The sequence below is a fragment of the Oncorhynchus mykiss genome, chromosome 31 (genome assembly GCF_013265735.2).
Source record: "Oncorhynchus mykiss isolate Arlee chromosome 31, USDA_OmykA_1.1, whole genome shotgun sequence".
Taxonomy (NCBI): domain Eukaryota; kingdom Metazoa; phylum Chordata; class Actinopteri; order Salmoniformes; family Salmonidae; genus Oncorhynchus; species Oncorhynchus mykiss.
In genome coordinates this window covers 38852019-38868544 of record NC_050571.1, presented here as the reverse complement: position 1 = coordinate 38868544, position 16526 = coordinate 38852019, and the positions used below count along the sequence as shown (strand labels likewise).

The 16526-nt window shown below is 41.8% G+C and overlaps 1 protein-coding gene across 1 annotated transcript in view; it reads right to left on the bottom strand.

The window, feature by feature from the left end:
* The window catches only part of LOC110505132 (relaxin receptor 1-like), a 110184-nt gene that overhangs the window by 35593 nt on the left and 58065 nt on the right, over positions 1-16526 (bottom strand). The window contains exons 3-5 of the mRNA XM_021584128.2: positions 15730-15813; positions 2041-2146; positions 1355-1426 (exon numbers count right to left, since the gene is read on the bottom strand). Of these exons, the coding sequence (XP_021439803.2) occupies positions 1355-1426; positions 2041-2146; positions 15730-15813 (262 nt within the window). The remainder of the gene's footprint in view (positions 1-1354; positions 1427-2040; positions 2147-15729; positions 15814-16526) is intronic.

Here is a 16526-nt window from a genome sequence, read left to right as displayed (position 1 = left end):
ACGAACGTGCTGTGAAGGGATCTGTTTTTATAAAGTTTTCCACTTTGTAGTTATGGTGTATTGTGTGTAGATTGATTAGGGGGAAAAAACAATTTAATCCATTTTAGAATAAGGAAGCAACATAACAAAATGTGGAAAAAGTAAAGGTGTCTGAATACCTTCCGAATGCACTGTATAGGCTACTGTGGGTGGGGTAGGCAAAATAATTAGTACAGAATAGGCCTAATTCAAAAAATTGTGATACAGGAAATAAAAAATGCTAGGCAGAGCGTGGCTGAGCAGTACCAGAGTGGGAGAGAAGGCAAACACAATTCTTTAAATCTGCTCATATTAAACTCTGCTCCTTGCTCCACACTCACCAACTTACAGTCTCTGGCATTCAAAAGCAGCCCTGCTTAATATATTATTTTTACCACCCCAATTTTGATCTTGTTACATCGCTGCAACTCCCCAACGGGCTCAGGAGGTGAAGGTTGAGTCATGTGTCCTCCGAAACATTACCTGCCAAACCGCGCTTCTTAACACCCGCCCTCTTAACCCGAAAGCCAGCCGCACCAATGTGTTGGACGAAACACCATTCACCTGATGACTGAGGTCAGCCTGCAGGCGCCCGGCCCACCACAAGGAGCTGGGCCAATTGTGAGCCGCCCTATGGGACTCCCGATCACGGCCTGTTGTGATACAACCCGGGATCAAACTCTGGTCTGTAGTGATGCCTCTAACACCTCAATGGAGTGCCTTAGACCTGCTGATCCACTCGGGAAGCCCCTATCTCAAAAGATCTTTCAATGAATAATCATATTGATGATGGAGTCAGTGAATGAATGCCTGCAGCAACCATTACACGGTCTGACAAGCTGCATAACAAATGAGTCCTTTTGAATGACTTAATACATTTAGCCAAAAAAAGTAGCTGTTTTAAAGCGAATTCCCTGCAATTCTACACATTTTGCCATTGCTTATGACGTGTTCATATATTAGCGGTGTGGCCCCCTTCCAAAAAAAAAAGAGAATAATCCAGTAATCTGGCCTCAAATGTGATAGCACAACAAGACTGAATGACAATCTTGAAAGTTTGTTTTTCCTTACAACCATCATCTGAAGGTAAGTCTTGCTGAATGAATGTTCAACACAGCCAATGCAAGCTTGTTTTGGCCATCACAACCATCAAAAGGGGACGGGAAATGCTTTGATATTGTCTGTGGCTGTCACAGAGGCCTTGAGTGGTTAGTCTATTAGAGAGTGTTTTTGAAGTGCTATCAAAATATTTACTTGCCGACTACAACTTAATCAAGTGACTTCTCTCGCCTGAAGACATTTTAAAAATGCAATCAATAATTCAACGACAACTTACAGTTTCTGAAGACTCTGGTACTTATAGAATATGTCACCGTTCAATATCCGAAGTCGGTTCCTTTGCAGGGACCTATGGGATGTGATTAGTTCATAAGGTCGACCAGATAAATAAACAACAACAAACACAACATTGTGCCACCAAACAATACTGTGTGAATTTAAAAAAAGTAAAAACCTTTTCATTTGAATTACTAGGTTCTCGGCTCATTGTCTGTTTGAGGTTGGAACTAATCACATTTCTATGTGACCACATTGTGTGTATTCGGGAAAATCTTCCAATTACATTTGAAATAGAATTGGTGATGGAACATATCATTATTCCAAACAGAAGGAGCATCTTTCTTTATATTGTGACAGAGAATGCATAATTTTGCCATTTTAGTCATTATCTAAGCTCATTCCACCTCGATTACCACGGTGGCCATGTTACCTGAGGTTACGGAGATAAGCTTTGAATTAGTGAAGAAAGTAATTTAATTGAAATTTAGCAATGCGGAGCGTGCCGCAGCAGTCTACAGGACCTCAATGAAACCTCCATCGAGACACTCATTAGCTAAGTGCGAGAGGCACACTTTGTTTAAGTCGTTTTTCTCTTCCAATTCATAGGAGAAACAGGAAAAAGTGCATCTGCACACTTCCAGTCAGATGCAAATGTATGTATTCAAAATGTGTGCGGCAACTCACATCATGGTGACGTTAACGGACACGGCTGGGACATGGTGAAACTGGGCACCGTCACAGTCCAGCTCCAGATCTCTGCACTGACACAGCTCTGGAACTGCCACCAGCACTGGATGAGGAAGAGACGGAGGGAAGGAAGATATCAATGACTGACGCAGATCCACGTAAGAGCTGGACAAAAAAAAAAAATAGCAATGAAAATAAATGTCAACAAGGTCTTTAGACAACACTGTTGTTGTAGAACTAGCTTTACTTAAGATTACACGGAGACATAGGAGAGTGTCAGGGGCCAACCTCAATCACTGCATATGTACAGTAGCGCCACACGTGACGGATGTGACTGCTTTGCAGTTTTGCTTTCTTCCCTGTCTCGGCACAATGTCCTTGCAAAGGCTCCAGGTACCCTCTGCTTCGCAAACACGTTACCGCCCGCTTGACAGCGTCTTTGCCCGTTACGACACCGAAAGTTACCATTTCGTTAGCACGAGTGGAGACATTTCAAGATGTGAAATGAGGTTACTGCACAATCTCAACACTGTTACACACGGCCACAGAGGATTTAATTGAAGCAGCAATCTATTGAATTGGGGCCTCATGCCAGAGGAAAAGACAATTATTCTTTTCAAATTCAATAAGTCCAGGTTCCGACAGGAAATGTGTAAAAGGATAATAGCATTCAGTTAAGTGGGCATCAGAAATAATTCCTTTATGCTGTATCTGAGGGGATTTATAATCAGGCATAAAGGAAATGATAAGACTCCATGGAAATACTAAAATATCAATGGTATTCAAAGTTCTGGTGTGTTGATTTCCATTTTCCTTGCAAGTTAATTGACCATCGAGTACACTCATTGGGTCCTGACTAAAGGGGAAGAATGGAAATCAGCAATCTGGTTTTGAATATTGATGTTCTGATGGGGACATATTTGAGGACAAATTTGAATCGTGCTGATATTCAAAGAATGAAATATATGAAGAAAGAATAATCTTCTGTACATCTGACATCTAATGCAATGCATGTGTAATGACTAAATTGAATCCAAGATTTGTATTTGACCTAAAGTGTGAAATCCTATACTCGTCATTCAATTCAAAAGTGTTTTTGAAAGATGGGTCATTTGCGATTTGAATATCCTTGTCAGTGACCTCTGTTATACTAAGAATAAAGTTACTAATGAATTGAAAACATCTGATTCTGCCAATGAAAATTGAGAAAACATTGGATATAATCAAAGGATTATATGCACAAACTTGGAAGAAAAGAAACCTGTTTATTCGATAAGGAATTGTTTGTTGCTTGTTATTTGATACCATGTCAGTCGTGGTTTAATATGAAGTTGCGTTATTTAGAAACTCCAAATAGGGAAAGTTGCAACTCAATATTAGGAAGGTGTTCCCAATGTGTGGTATACTCAGTGTATATCAACAATGGACTAATGAAACAAATACCAAATGATTGTTTTGGGGCAGAGTTTTCCTTTAATGCCTCGGGGGAGGCAGCACAAATGGACTGTTCGAAACCACTCGATTTCCATCTGGTCTGTTTAATATAGATCCACAAACTTAAAACATAGCAGCGAGCAGCAATGAACAGGCTGACCGAAGGACACAAGATCAGTTGGATAACAAAGCAAACACTCTGTTCCTATGTAATACTCTTCCTTTATGTGCAATCAGTGTTGAGTGGATATAATTGAGCATATTAGCGTATATGCATCTACTGCAGGGGTATTCAACCGGGGGTCCGCATATTTTCCCCGCAATGTTTTTATGAATATTGCTAAATTACATACCCACAGTCGAAGAGAATCTTCTTTCTAATAATGTCAATTTTAATTGTCAACTCCTAATTTTGAGCCAAATATACTCACTGTAGTAGCTGACATACAGTTGTTAGTCTTGTCTCATTGCTGCAACTCCCATACGGACTCAGGAGAGGCGAAGGTCGAGAGCCGTGCGTCCTCCAAAACCCAACCAAGCCGCACTGCTTCTTGACACAATGCCCACTTAACCCGGAAGCCAGCCGCACCAATGTGTTTGAGGAAACACCGTACACCTGGCAACCGTGTCAGCCCGGCACAGGAGTCGCAACCGTGTCAGCCCGGCACAGGAGTCGCTAGTGCGCGATAGGACAAGGATATCCCTGCCTGCCAAACCCTCCTCTCACCTGGACTAATTGTGCGCCACCCCATGGGTCTCCCGGTCACGACTGGCTGCGACAGAGCCTGGACTCGAACCCAGAATCTCTAGTGGCACAGCTAGCACTGCGATGCAGGGCCTTAGACCACTGCGCCACTTGGAAGGCCTGAAGTTGAACCTTCGCCCCAGTCTGAGGTTGTGAGCGCTCTGGAGGAGGTTTTCATCAAGAATCTCTCTGTACTTTGCTCCGTTCATCCTCGATCCTGACTAGTCTCCCAGCCTCTGCCGCTGAAAAACATCCCCACAGCATGATGCTGCTCCCACCACCATGGTGCCAGTTTTCTTCGGTTATATCCTTCCTGTTTGGCTCTGTCCGGGGGTGTCCTCGGATGGGGCCACAGTGTCTCCTGACCCCTCCTGTCTCAGCCTCCAGTATTTATGCTGCAGTAGTTTATGTGTCGGGGGGCTAGGGTCAGTTTATTATATCTGGAGTACTTCTCCTGTCCTATTCGGTGTCCTGTGTGAATCTAAGTGTGTGTTCTCTAATTCTCTCCTTCTCTCTTTCTTTCTCTCTCTCTCGGAGGACCTGAGCCCTAGGACCATGCCCCAGGACTACCTGACATGATGACTCCTTGCTGTCCCCAGTCCACCTGGCCATGCTGCTGCTCCAGTTTCAACTGTTCTGCCTTATTATTATTCGACCATGCTGGTCATTTATGAACATTTGAACATCTTGGCCATGTTCTGTTATAATCTCTACCCGGCACAGCCAGAAGAGGACTGGCCACCCCACATAGCCTGGTTCCTCTCTAGGTTTATTCCTAGGTTTTGGCCTTTCTAGGGAGTTTTTCCTAGCCACCGTGCTTCTACACCTGCATTGCTTGCTGTTTGGGGTTTTAGGCTGGGTTTCTGTACAGCACTTTGAGATATCAGCTGATGTACGAAGGGCTATATAAATACATTTGATTTGATTTGATTTGTAGATGTGATGCTTGGCATTCAGGCCAAAGAGTTCAATCTTGGTTTCATCACACCAAAGAATCTTGTTTCTCATGGTCTGAGAGCCCTTTACTGTAGGTGTCGTTTGGCAAACTCCAAGCGGGCTATCATGTGCCTTTTTACTGATGAGTGGCTTCCGTCTGGCCAGTCTACCATAAAGGCCTGATTGGTGGAGGGCTGCAGATATGGTTGTCCTTCTGGAAGGTTCTCCCATTTCCACAGAGGAATTCTGGAGCTCTGTCAGAGTGACCATCGGGTTCTTGGTCATCTCCCTGACCAAGACCCTTGTTCCCCAATTGCTCAGTTTGGCCGAGTGGTCAGCTCTAGGAAGAGTTTTAGTGGTTCCAAGCTTCTTCCATTTAAGAATGATGGAGTCCACTGTGTTCTTGTGGACCTTCAATGCTGCAGAATTTCCCCGGACAATTCCTTCAATCTCATGGCTTGGTTTTTGCTATGCCATACACCGTCAACTCTGGGAGACGTATAAACAGGTGTGTGCCTTTCCAAATCATGTCCAATCAATTTAATTTACCACAGGTGGACTCCAATCAAGTTGTAGAAACATCTCAAGGATAAACAATTGAAACAGGATGCACCTGAGCTCAATTTCAAGTCTCATAGCGAAGGGTCTGAATACTTACATTTCCAGTCAAAAGTTTGGACACACCTACTCATTCAAGGGGTTTTCTTTATTTTTATTGTAGAATAATAGTGAACACAAACTATGAAATAAGGAACCACACATGCAGAGATCATCCGTTCACCTACTCTGCATCTCACAAAGACAGCGGTTGGAACCATAAATGTCATGCACTGTCATGAGAAGGGCCATGAGAGAAGCCCTACAATATTACGTTTTTCGAATTACGTTTTTCGAAGTAGTGAGAATGCTCAGGAGCAGGCAATGTTGAAAACTAATCTTTAGATGTGTACTTTTCGTAAATGTAGTTTTGTAACTGAATAAAAAAAAACCAGTCAACAAAAATAGTTTGAAAAAGGTCAAGTATTTGCTATTGAGCCACAGGCAGGCGGGACGCGGCGTTCTACAGTGCCTTCAGAAAGTATTCAAACCTCTCAACTTTTTCCACATTTTGGTGTTATAGTGTGAATTTAAAATTGATTAAATTTTGATTTTGTGTCACACAATACACAATACCTCATAATGTGGAATTGATGTTTTTAGGATTTTTTTTACGATATTAAGAAAAAATGAAAAGCTGTCTTGAACTAATAAGTATTAAACCCCTTTGTTGTGGCAAACCTAAATAAGTTAATGAGTAAAAATGTTTTTTAACAAGTCACACGTTACATGGACTCACTCTGTGTGCAATAATAGTGTTTAACATGATATTCGAATAACTACCTCATCTCTGTACCCCACACATACAATTATCTGTAAGGTCCCTCAGTCGAGCAGTACATTTCAAACACAGATTCAACCACAAAGGCCAGGGAGGTTTTCCAAAGCCTTGCAAAGAAGGGCACCTATTGGTAGATGGGTAAAAAAAAAGCAGACATTAAATATCCCTTTGAGCATAGTGAAGTTTGTAATTACACTTCGGATGGTGTATCAATACACCCAGTCACTACAAAGATACAGGCGTCCTTCCTAACTCAATTGCCGGAGAGGAAGGAAAACGCTCAGGGATTTCACCATGAGGCCACTGGTGACTTTAAAACAGTTTGAGTATAATGTATGTGATAGGAGAGGATGGATCAACAACATTTTAGTTGCTCCACAATACTAACCTAAATTATTTAGTGAAAAGAAGGAAGCCTGTACAGAATAAAAATATTCCAAAACATACATCCTGTTTGCATTATGGCATTAAGTAAAACTGAAAAAAAAGCTGAATACAAAGCATTATGTTTGGGGCAAATCCAACACACGCCAAGTTCTACGTCATATTTTCAAGCCTGGTGGTGGCTGCATGTTATGGGTATGCTTGTCATCAGCAAGGACTAGGGACTATTTTAGGATAAAAATGAAATGGACTAGAGCTAAGCACATGCAAAAACCTGGTTCAGTCTGAAGTGGAAGACAAATGCACTTTCAGTACAAACAATAACTTAAAACACAAGGCAAACTATACAGTTGCTTACCAAGACGACATTGAATGTTCCCCATTGGCCGAGTTAGTTTAGTCTTAAATTTGCTTGAAAATCTATGGCAAGACTTGAAAATGGTTGTCTAGAAATGATCAACAAACACCTTGACAGAGCTTGAGTAATTTGTTTTAAGTATAATGTGCAAATATTGTATAATCCAGGTGTGCTAACCTCTTAGAGCCAAACCCAGGAAGATTCACTGCCAAAGGTGATTCTAACATGTATTGACTCAGTGGTGTGAATACTTATGTAAATTAGATATTTATCCATTTAATTTTTATAGATTTGCAAAAATGTCTAAAAACATATTTTCACTTTATCATTATAGAGTATTATGTGTAGATGGGTGAGAGAAAAAACTATTTAATCCATTTTAAATTCAGGCTGTCAAAACTGTTATGTTTGTTCCTTATATAATGACAAACAGGGGCGTAGGTTTAACTACTTTTAATGAACATATACTTCAGCTAGAAAAGTCCATGTTTAGCCATGCAAGGCATTCTTTAACCAACTCCCGCGCCCGCATAGCCTGCTGGGTAACGTAGTCTAAATGTTATTAACACATAACAACACAACAACAAAATGTAGAATAAGTCAAGGGGTATGAATACTTTCTGAAGGCACTGTATCTAATACCGACTGGGACTATATAAATGTGATACTCTTATTGTCCATTTGATTCCATGGTTGCCATGGTGCCTTTATGGCAGCCTAGGCTTATTCTGCCCTACAAAGGGAAAATGCAGCACTGCATCATTTTCTTTTAAGCAAAATCTGACTTCAAAGTCTTTTTCTGTCTAGGCAGACAGCAATTTCTGATACTTAATGATATATTCTTATCACCTGGCTTGTTCTACTGTCAGGAATATCACATTAATCAGATAATATACCTGGCCATTAGAACAGACAAAATACTTTTAACCAAATTAGTAGTTACTGCGTTTTGCCTTTGTAGGGCAGTATTGCTCTGTTATTTTAGTTGCAATTTAGTGTTGTTTTTAAAATGTGAATTTTTTTCCTGAATACACTTTTGTTTTTGAGTAGCTAATCAAGTACTGATCATTTTAATGTAGTAATTATGAACCTCAATGTTAAAATCAGTTAAGCAATTGGACTTTCCTGCCACCAACAAAGTATATATTTTTTGTTTTATTTTTAATACCTGCATTGAAGTGTCTCACCTACTATCTCCTGAGGACTACAAAGTACAGAAATGGGGGACACTCACTCGCATATTTTACTCAAGAGGATTAAACAAACCCTGAGTAAGTAGCAAAAAAAAAGTGACTTTTTCAATTTCTATAGTACAGAAAAGCTCACAGGCCGGTACGAATTCCATTCATAAAACAGTCCACACAGAACTGTATGTCTCCCTTTCTCTATACAGCATAGATTCTGACTCTGCGGCCTGTTAAAAAAGTCCATGTACCACCTCTATCTGAGGCCCCTTTAAGACTAAGCACTGTTGAATGTATAGTCTCTAACAAATAAGTCTCTACTAGTACAATAGTTTATCACTAACAATGACCTGGGACTAATATGTTTGACGGAAACATGGCACAGAAATGGTCATTTATACCTACTCAATGAAACTAAATATCTGGAAAAGGCTTGTGCCCATGGCAGGGGTGGTGGTCTTGCTTTTGTCCGCAGACTGTTTTGATCTGAAAATGTTGCCTGCCCCTGCTGTCTTTATTATTTGAGTACATGGCTTTTAGAATGAAGACTCCCAGTTCTCTCACTGTGATACTTATCTTTCGCCTCTCCAAAAAAGTCTCTTGTAACAGAGTTTTCTGAGCTGATCACCTCTGTGTCCTTCCCTCTCCAATGTTGTAATCCTAGGTGATTTCATTCACATTGATTCAACAAAATGCTCCTCTGCTACTGACTTCCTGAACTTGTTTGACTGGTACAGCATGTCAATGTCCCCACACACAATCGTGGTTATGTTGGGGTTCGTTCCTTGTTCCTTGTCAATTATTGGCTCATTGGTGAAATTAGCAATCAGACAATATATTTAATCAATTAAATCAATCATCTTTATTAATGCAATTACAGACAGAAGTTGACAACAGGAACATAGCACGCATGTTTCCGAGTAAGTTCTGGAAAATAGTCAAGGGTCCAAGTTATTTTATTAATCCCAAAGCCCAGCCTTAGTGATGTCAATGCCTACATCATTACCTTCTACTCATGAGACCAATCCCATCCATACACACAAATACAAACAATAGTTTCAGTGTTATCTAAAGGCTCAGCAGTAAATGTCCACTCCCCAAGTTGATTTATAGTGGAATGTCTGACTAGTCTCCTTTCTCTTTCACTCCCCTGCAGGGTTCTTTTGTCACAGACACCCTGTATTGACTGCCATAATTCACACATCCCTCAGACCATTTCTTTATAAGAAGAAGAGACTAGAAAATAATTGTGGAACAATATTAAACCTATATATATATATATATATATATATATATATATATTGTTCATCTGTAGTCTAGGACCCTATAAATTCAAAGAGGGAGGGGTCTTATAACTCTCCCCCTTCTATTAATACAACATAAGCATAATCAATTATTATAATACATAAACATTTGGTACAGCCCCTACTATGGCCCCAAGGTGAACCCAACAGTTATACAACTAAACCTCATCACTGGAGAAGTCCTAGATGTACATGAGCTAGGTGTATCTGACCAAAGGGCCGTGGCGATGTCTGTGAGTACTCCTTCACTTCAGCTTCGCCCCAAGCACAATATTAAATTCAGAAACATCAAGTCCCTTGACACATCCCTCTTCCAGGAGACTGTTCACTCTGCCCTACAGGCTGACTGACTGCCTTGACTCCACCCCTGATGAAATGGTCTACCTATATAATAGCACTCAAAGCAACAGCCTTGCCCCTGAAAAAACATGTGAAGTATCCTTCCAACGGTCCTCCCCATGGTTCCCAGAGGAGCTGCGCAGCATGAAGACCCACGGCCTCAGTTTAGAGCGTCTGTTGAGAAGTGCTGCCCTAACTGTCCACCTACTGGCCTATAATGACCACCAAGCATGCTATTTCCTGTGTGGCTCAGTTGGTTGAGCATCGCGCTTGCAATGACAGGATTGTGGGTTTGATTCCCACAGGGGATCAGTACGAATATGTATGCACTCACTACTATAAGTTGCTCTGGATAAGGGTGTCTGCTAAATGAGAAAACATATAATGTATTTCAAATCACTAAAAGAAGACCGCTCTGCCATTAAAGACTATGACCGAGGAAATCCCAGGACCTTGTTTTCTACCATCAGTCGCCTCCTCCACCCTACAGACGCCCTCCCAGAACAACTACCGAACAATGCAACCGATTTGCTAAGTTCTTCAAGGCTAAAATCAACGCAATTCAACAAAACATTGTATCCTCCAACCCCACACTGGCTCATAACCCACGGCTTCACTTGCACCTCAGTGCTTACAAGCTTTATCAGGCTCTCCCATCTGGCTTTACACTTATGTTCAGTACTGAGACAGCCCTGGTGAAGGTTGTAAATGAAATGCTCAATGCTGCAGATACAGGATCCTCCACCATCTTGATTATTCTGGACCTCGGTGCTTTTGACACAATAGATCACACCATTCTACTGCAGCGCATCAGAGAGCACACTGCCATTTGTGGGACTGCACTTAACTGGTTCACCTCCTACCTCTCTAACCGCAAGCAGTACATCACCCTAGGTGAGGAAAAATCAGAGGAGTCCACCTTAACCTGCAGTGTCCCACAAGGGGTCGGTGTTGGGACCTCTCCTCTTCCTGCTTTACTTGCTCCCACTTATCCAGATCTTCAGACAGCACAGTGTCTAATTCCACTGCTATGCAGACGACACACAGGTGTACGTTGAAACAAAGCCTGACACAACATCTGCTCTGTCAACATTGTCCAACTGTCTGGAAGAAGTAAAATATTGGATGCAGAACAGCTTCCTCCAACTCAGCAGCAGCACGACAGAGGCTGATAGGCACCCCCCAGCAGACCACCAACTCCTGCAGCATCCGCCTGTCATGGATGGCTGTAGGGCAGCCCCCAAAGTGACTCTTCTTATCAGCACTTATAAAAAAATGTGTTGTTTTCTTCTCAGGAATTCAGCCTTCTCTGTATTGCCTCTCCAACCCCCAATCTGTCGCACCTCTGAGAAGCAGAGGCTATGTTGTCTTTTGATTGGAATTTAACTTTACAGTAATGCTATTGGTCAACAAATCAGACATTTGTATCCAAACAACTCAGATGTTATGAAGGGTCTTGGATTCATTGTCTCTTTCTCTTCTGTTCCTGACCTGCGCTGGTGAGATATCTACACTCTCTCCCTCTCCCATGACCCATGGTTTCTTTCTCTTCCTCTCTCTGATCAAGCTTACACAAATGCCATGTAAGGCTTGTCAATGCTTTGTAACTTAAGCTTCATGCTTTGTAACTTAAGCTTCATGCTTTGTAACTTAAGCTTCATGCTTTGTAACTTAAGCTTCATGCTTTGTAACTTAAGCTTCATGCTTTGTAACTTAAGCTTCATGCTTTTGTATGTGAATCCATACATTTTATAAAGTAATTCAATGCACCTGTAGTTAGAATTCCCTTCTCAGACATCTCTTTGCCTATTACTGTAACAACTATAGTCTCTTGCATATTGCTAAATCATACCTCATTTAATAGACTTTGTTAACATTAATTGCATAGTCTTATTACGAGTCGCATGTGAGGTGTATATAATATGCATATATGATCATTATTACCCCACTACATGGACGCATCATCCCCCTCTCCCCAGCCATCCCTAATTTGGGTATGAAATTTGATCCCACACTCTATTTCAATGCCCACAGTAGTCATGTCTGTAAAACGTCATTCTTTCACTTGAAGAACATCTCCCGCCTAAATCTCTCACCACATCTGACGCAGAAAGGCTAAGCCATGCATTCATTTTCTCCAGAATTATGGGAACACAGTACTTGGGGGGGCCTGCCTTCAAATTCAATTCATAAACTACAGCTCATCCAAAACTGTGCCTCTTGGATTCTGACACAAACTAAAAAGTCTACTCACATCACCTCTATCATTGCTGTTCTCCATTGGCTACCTGTTCCTCAAATAATTGACTATAAAATGATCCTCCTTGTCTACAAAGCCCTAAATGGCGTCAGCCCCGCCTACCTGTCAGACCTACTCTCCCCCTATGAACCTCCACGCACCCTCCGTTCAAGCCACGCAAAACTGCTCCATGCCCCCAGGACCAGGCTCCGAATAACGGGGGGCCGTGCCTTTTCCTCCCACGCCCATGGAACTCATTTTCTGATAAACTCAGGGCTATTCAGGTTGCTATTAAAACTGACCTTAAGACAAATCTCTATCGGCTGGCCTACCTTATATGGCCTTCCTCCTAGACTACCAAGACGACATTGAATGTTCCCGAGTGGCCGAGTTTGTTGTGTCTTAAATCGGCTTTGAAATCTATGGGAAAACTTAAACAGCTGTCTACCAATGATCAACAACCAACTTGACAGAGCTCGAAGAATTAAATAAATATTAAGGTGGCAATATTGGGGCTGCGGGTAGCCTAGTGGTTAGAGCGTTGGGCCAGTAACCGAAGGCTGCAAGATCGAATCCCCGACCTGACAAGGTAAAAAATCTATCTGTCGTTCTGCCCCTGAACAAGGGGCAGAACTGTTCCTAGGCTGTCATTATAAATTAGAATTTGTTCTTAACTGACTTGCCTAGTTAAATAAGTGTAAAAAATAAAAACAATATTGTACAATCCAGATCTGCAAAGCTCTTAGATACTTACCCAGAAAGACATAAAGCTGTAATTGCTGTCATAGTTGATTCTAACATTTGGAAAGTATTCAGATCCCTTTTTCCACATTTTGTTAGCCTTATTCAAAAATGGATTCAAGGTAATTCAAGGTAATTGAAAGGTAATCTGCTCTGATGCTGATGCTTATAGTTAGTGAGGGAGATATAAGTCTCCAGCTTCAGTGACTTTCGCAATTCGTTCCGGTCATTGGCAGCAGAGAACTGGAAGGAAAGGCTTTGGAGATGACCAGAGAAATATACCTGCTGGAGTGTGTGCTACGGGTGGGTGTTGCTATGGTGACCGGTGAGCTGAGATAAGGTGGGGCTTTACCTAGAAAAGACTTATAGATAACCTGGAGTCAGTGAGTTTGGCGACAAATATGTAGCGAGGGCTAGCCAACGAGAGCACAGTGGTGGGTAGTATATGGGGCCTTAGTGACAAAACGGATGGCACTGTGATAGACTACATCCAATGCTGAGTGTTGGAGGCTATTTTGTAAATGACATCGCCGAAGTCAGGATCGGTAGGATAGTCAGTTTTAGCGGGTATGTTTGGCAGCATGAGTGAAGGAGGCTTTGTTGCGAAATAGGAAGCAGATTCTAGACATCATTTTGGATTGGAGATGCTTAATGTGAGTCTGGAAGGAGAGTTTACAGTCTAACCAGACACCTAGATAATTGCAGTTGTCCACATTTTCTAAGTCAGAACTGTCCAGATTAGTAATGCTAGTCGGGCGGGCGGGTGTGCGGGCAGCGATCGGTTGAAGAGCATGCATTTAGTTTTACTAGCATTTAAGAACATTTGGAGGCCATGGAAAGAGTGTTGTATGGCATTGAAGCTAGTTTGGAGGTTTGTATTTTTCCATTGACCATTCTTGAGATGATTCTGCAACTTGATTGGAGTCCACCTGTGGTAAGTTCAATTAATTGGGCATGATTTGGAAAGGCACACGCCTATATAAGGTCCAAAAGTTGATTGTGCATGTCAGAGCAATAACCAAGCTATGAGAGGATTGTGTCGGGGCACAGATCTGTGAAAGGATACCATTTCTGCAGCATTGAAGGTCCAAGAACACAGTGGCCTCCATCATTCTTAAATTGAATAAGTTAGGAACCACCAACATTCTTCCTAGAGCTGGCCGCCTGGCCAAATTGAGCAATCAGGGGAGAAGGGCCTTGGTCAGGGAGGTGACCAAGAACCCGATGGTTATTCTGACAGAGCTCCAGAGTTCCTCCGTAGAGATGGGAGAACCGTCCAAAAGGACAACCATCTCTGCAGCACTCCACCAATCAGGCCTTTACGGTAGAGTGGCCAGACGGAAGTCACTCCTCAGTAAAATGCACATGACAGTCCGCTTGGAGTTTGCCAAAAGACACCTAAGGACTCTCAGACCATGAGAAACAAGATTCTCTGGTCTGATGAAACCATGATTGAACTCTTTGACCTGAATGCCATGCGTGATGTCGGGAGAAAACGTACCATCATCCCTACGGTTAAGCATGGTGGTGGCAGCATCATGTTGTGGGGATGTTTTTCAGAAGCAGGGACTGGAGACTAGTCAAGATCGTGTGAAAGATGAACGTAGCAAAGTACAGTGAGATCCTCGATGAAAACCTGCTCCAGAGCACTCAGGACCTCTGACTGGGGCGAATATTCACCTTCCAACAGGACAACAACCCTAAGCACACAGCCAAGTCAACGCAGGACTGGGTTCGGGACAAGTCTCTGAATGTCCATGAGTGGCCCGGCCAGAGCCCGGACTTGAAACTGATTGAACATTTCTGGAGAGATCTAAAAATAGTTGTGCTGCAACGCTCCCCATCCAACTTCACAGAGCTTAAGTGGAACGGCAGAGAAGAATGGGGGAAATTCCCAAATACAGGTGTGCCAAGCTTGTAGCGTCATACCCAAGAAGACTCAAGGCTGTAATCGCTGCCGAAGGTGCTTCAACAAAGTTCTGAGTAAAAGGTCTGAATACTTATGTAAATGTCATAATATTATTTTTTTGTATACATTTGCTACAATTTCATTATGTGGTATTGTGTGTTGATTGACGAGGGAAAAATATGATTTAATACATTTTAGAATAAGGCTGTTGTCATGATCCCTACGGAACTTTCATCACGCACACCTGTCCCCTATTCCCACTGATTAGTATTTGTATATATGTGCCCTTTATTTCCCATTGGGCTGTCCATTATTGTTACTATGTTTTGTGCCATTGTGGATTGCGCGTAGGTATTGTGTGTAGATGGGTGCAAAAAGCAATCAATTTCACCAATTTTGAATTCAGGTTGTAACAAATCAAAATGTTGAATAAGTCAAGGGGTATGAACAGTTTCTGAAGGCACTGTATTTGCTTGGTGTATTTCTCTCAAGAAGACTTGAAAAAATGTTCCCCTATACTGCTTGTGAGTTGCGAAGTTATAGAACTGCCAAAAAGGATGGATAAAAAAAAATTCAAAGCACTGATCCAGTAGGCAGAATGGTTGTCGTTCTGCACTAATGCACTTGCTTATTGGTTCTTTGAAAACATTTGACTCAACTTACCTGTAATAAGCATAATAGTTATTGGAGAAAGGGGAGACAGTACATTTATGACATTTCATTTACAGTACTTACAACATTTATCAGACTTGGTCCCGATGTCGATGTTGGGCATCCCAAAATACTTGTCAAAAAGATGGGGCCATCCATTGTTATCTCCTAGGAAACAAAATATAAACACATTATTTTACTGGTCAGAAATAGTACATCCTTATGTCCATCTTCCACAGAGCAAACATCAACATTCTATCATACTTTATTAATAATTTAGATACATGCCAAGGTGTCAATTAATACCTTCTACAACACAGCAGGAACAATCTATTTTTTTTGCCTGACATCAGCTTGACATCCATTAACCAGCCAGTAGGCCTCAAGTTTTGACACGGCAGATTCTTACTCAAGAAGTCTAGGGCTTAGACTAGGTGCCAATCGGTTTCTGCTCTCTTGCCAACTCCTTATGGGATTATCATGTTTGGCTTGACAATAACAGCAATGGAGTTGGCAGGAGCACTACAAGATATGGGACCAGGCTTTCTAGGGCTCATTCATTGAACCTTGAAAAGATAAATAGATTGCCTATTTTTGGTAGATCAATCTGGAATTAAGTTTGGGTTTGCCAATATACACTGAACAAAAATAGAAATGCAACATGTAAAGTGTAGGTCCCTTGTTTCATGAGCTGAAATAAAAAATCCCAGACATTTTCCATACGCACAAGATGTGTCGCACTGCATGAGGAAAATGGTGGTCACACCAGATACTGACTGGTTTTCTGATCCACACCTCTACCTTTTCTTTTTATGGTATCTGTGACCAACAGATGCATATCTGTATTCCCAGTCATGTGAAACCCATAGATTAGGGCCTAA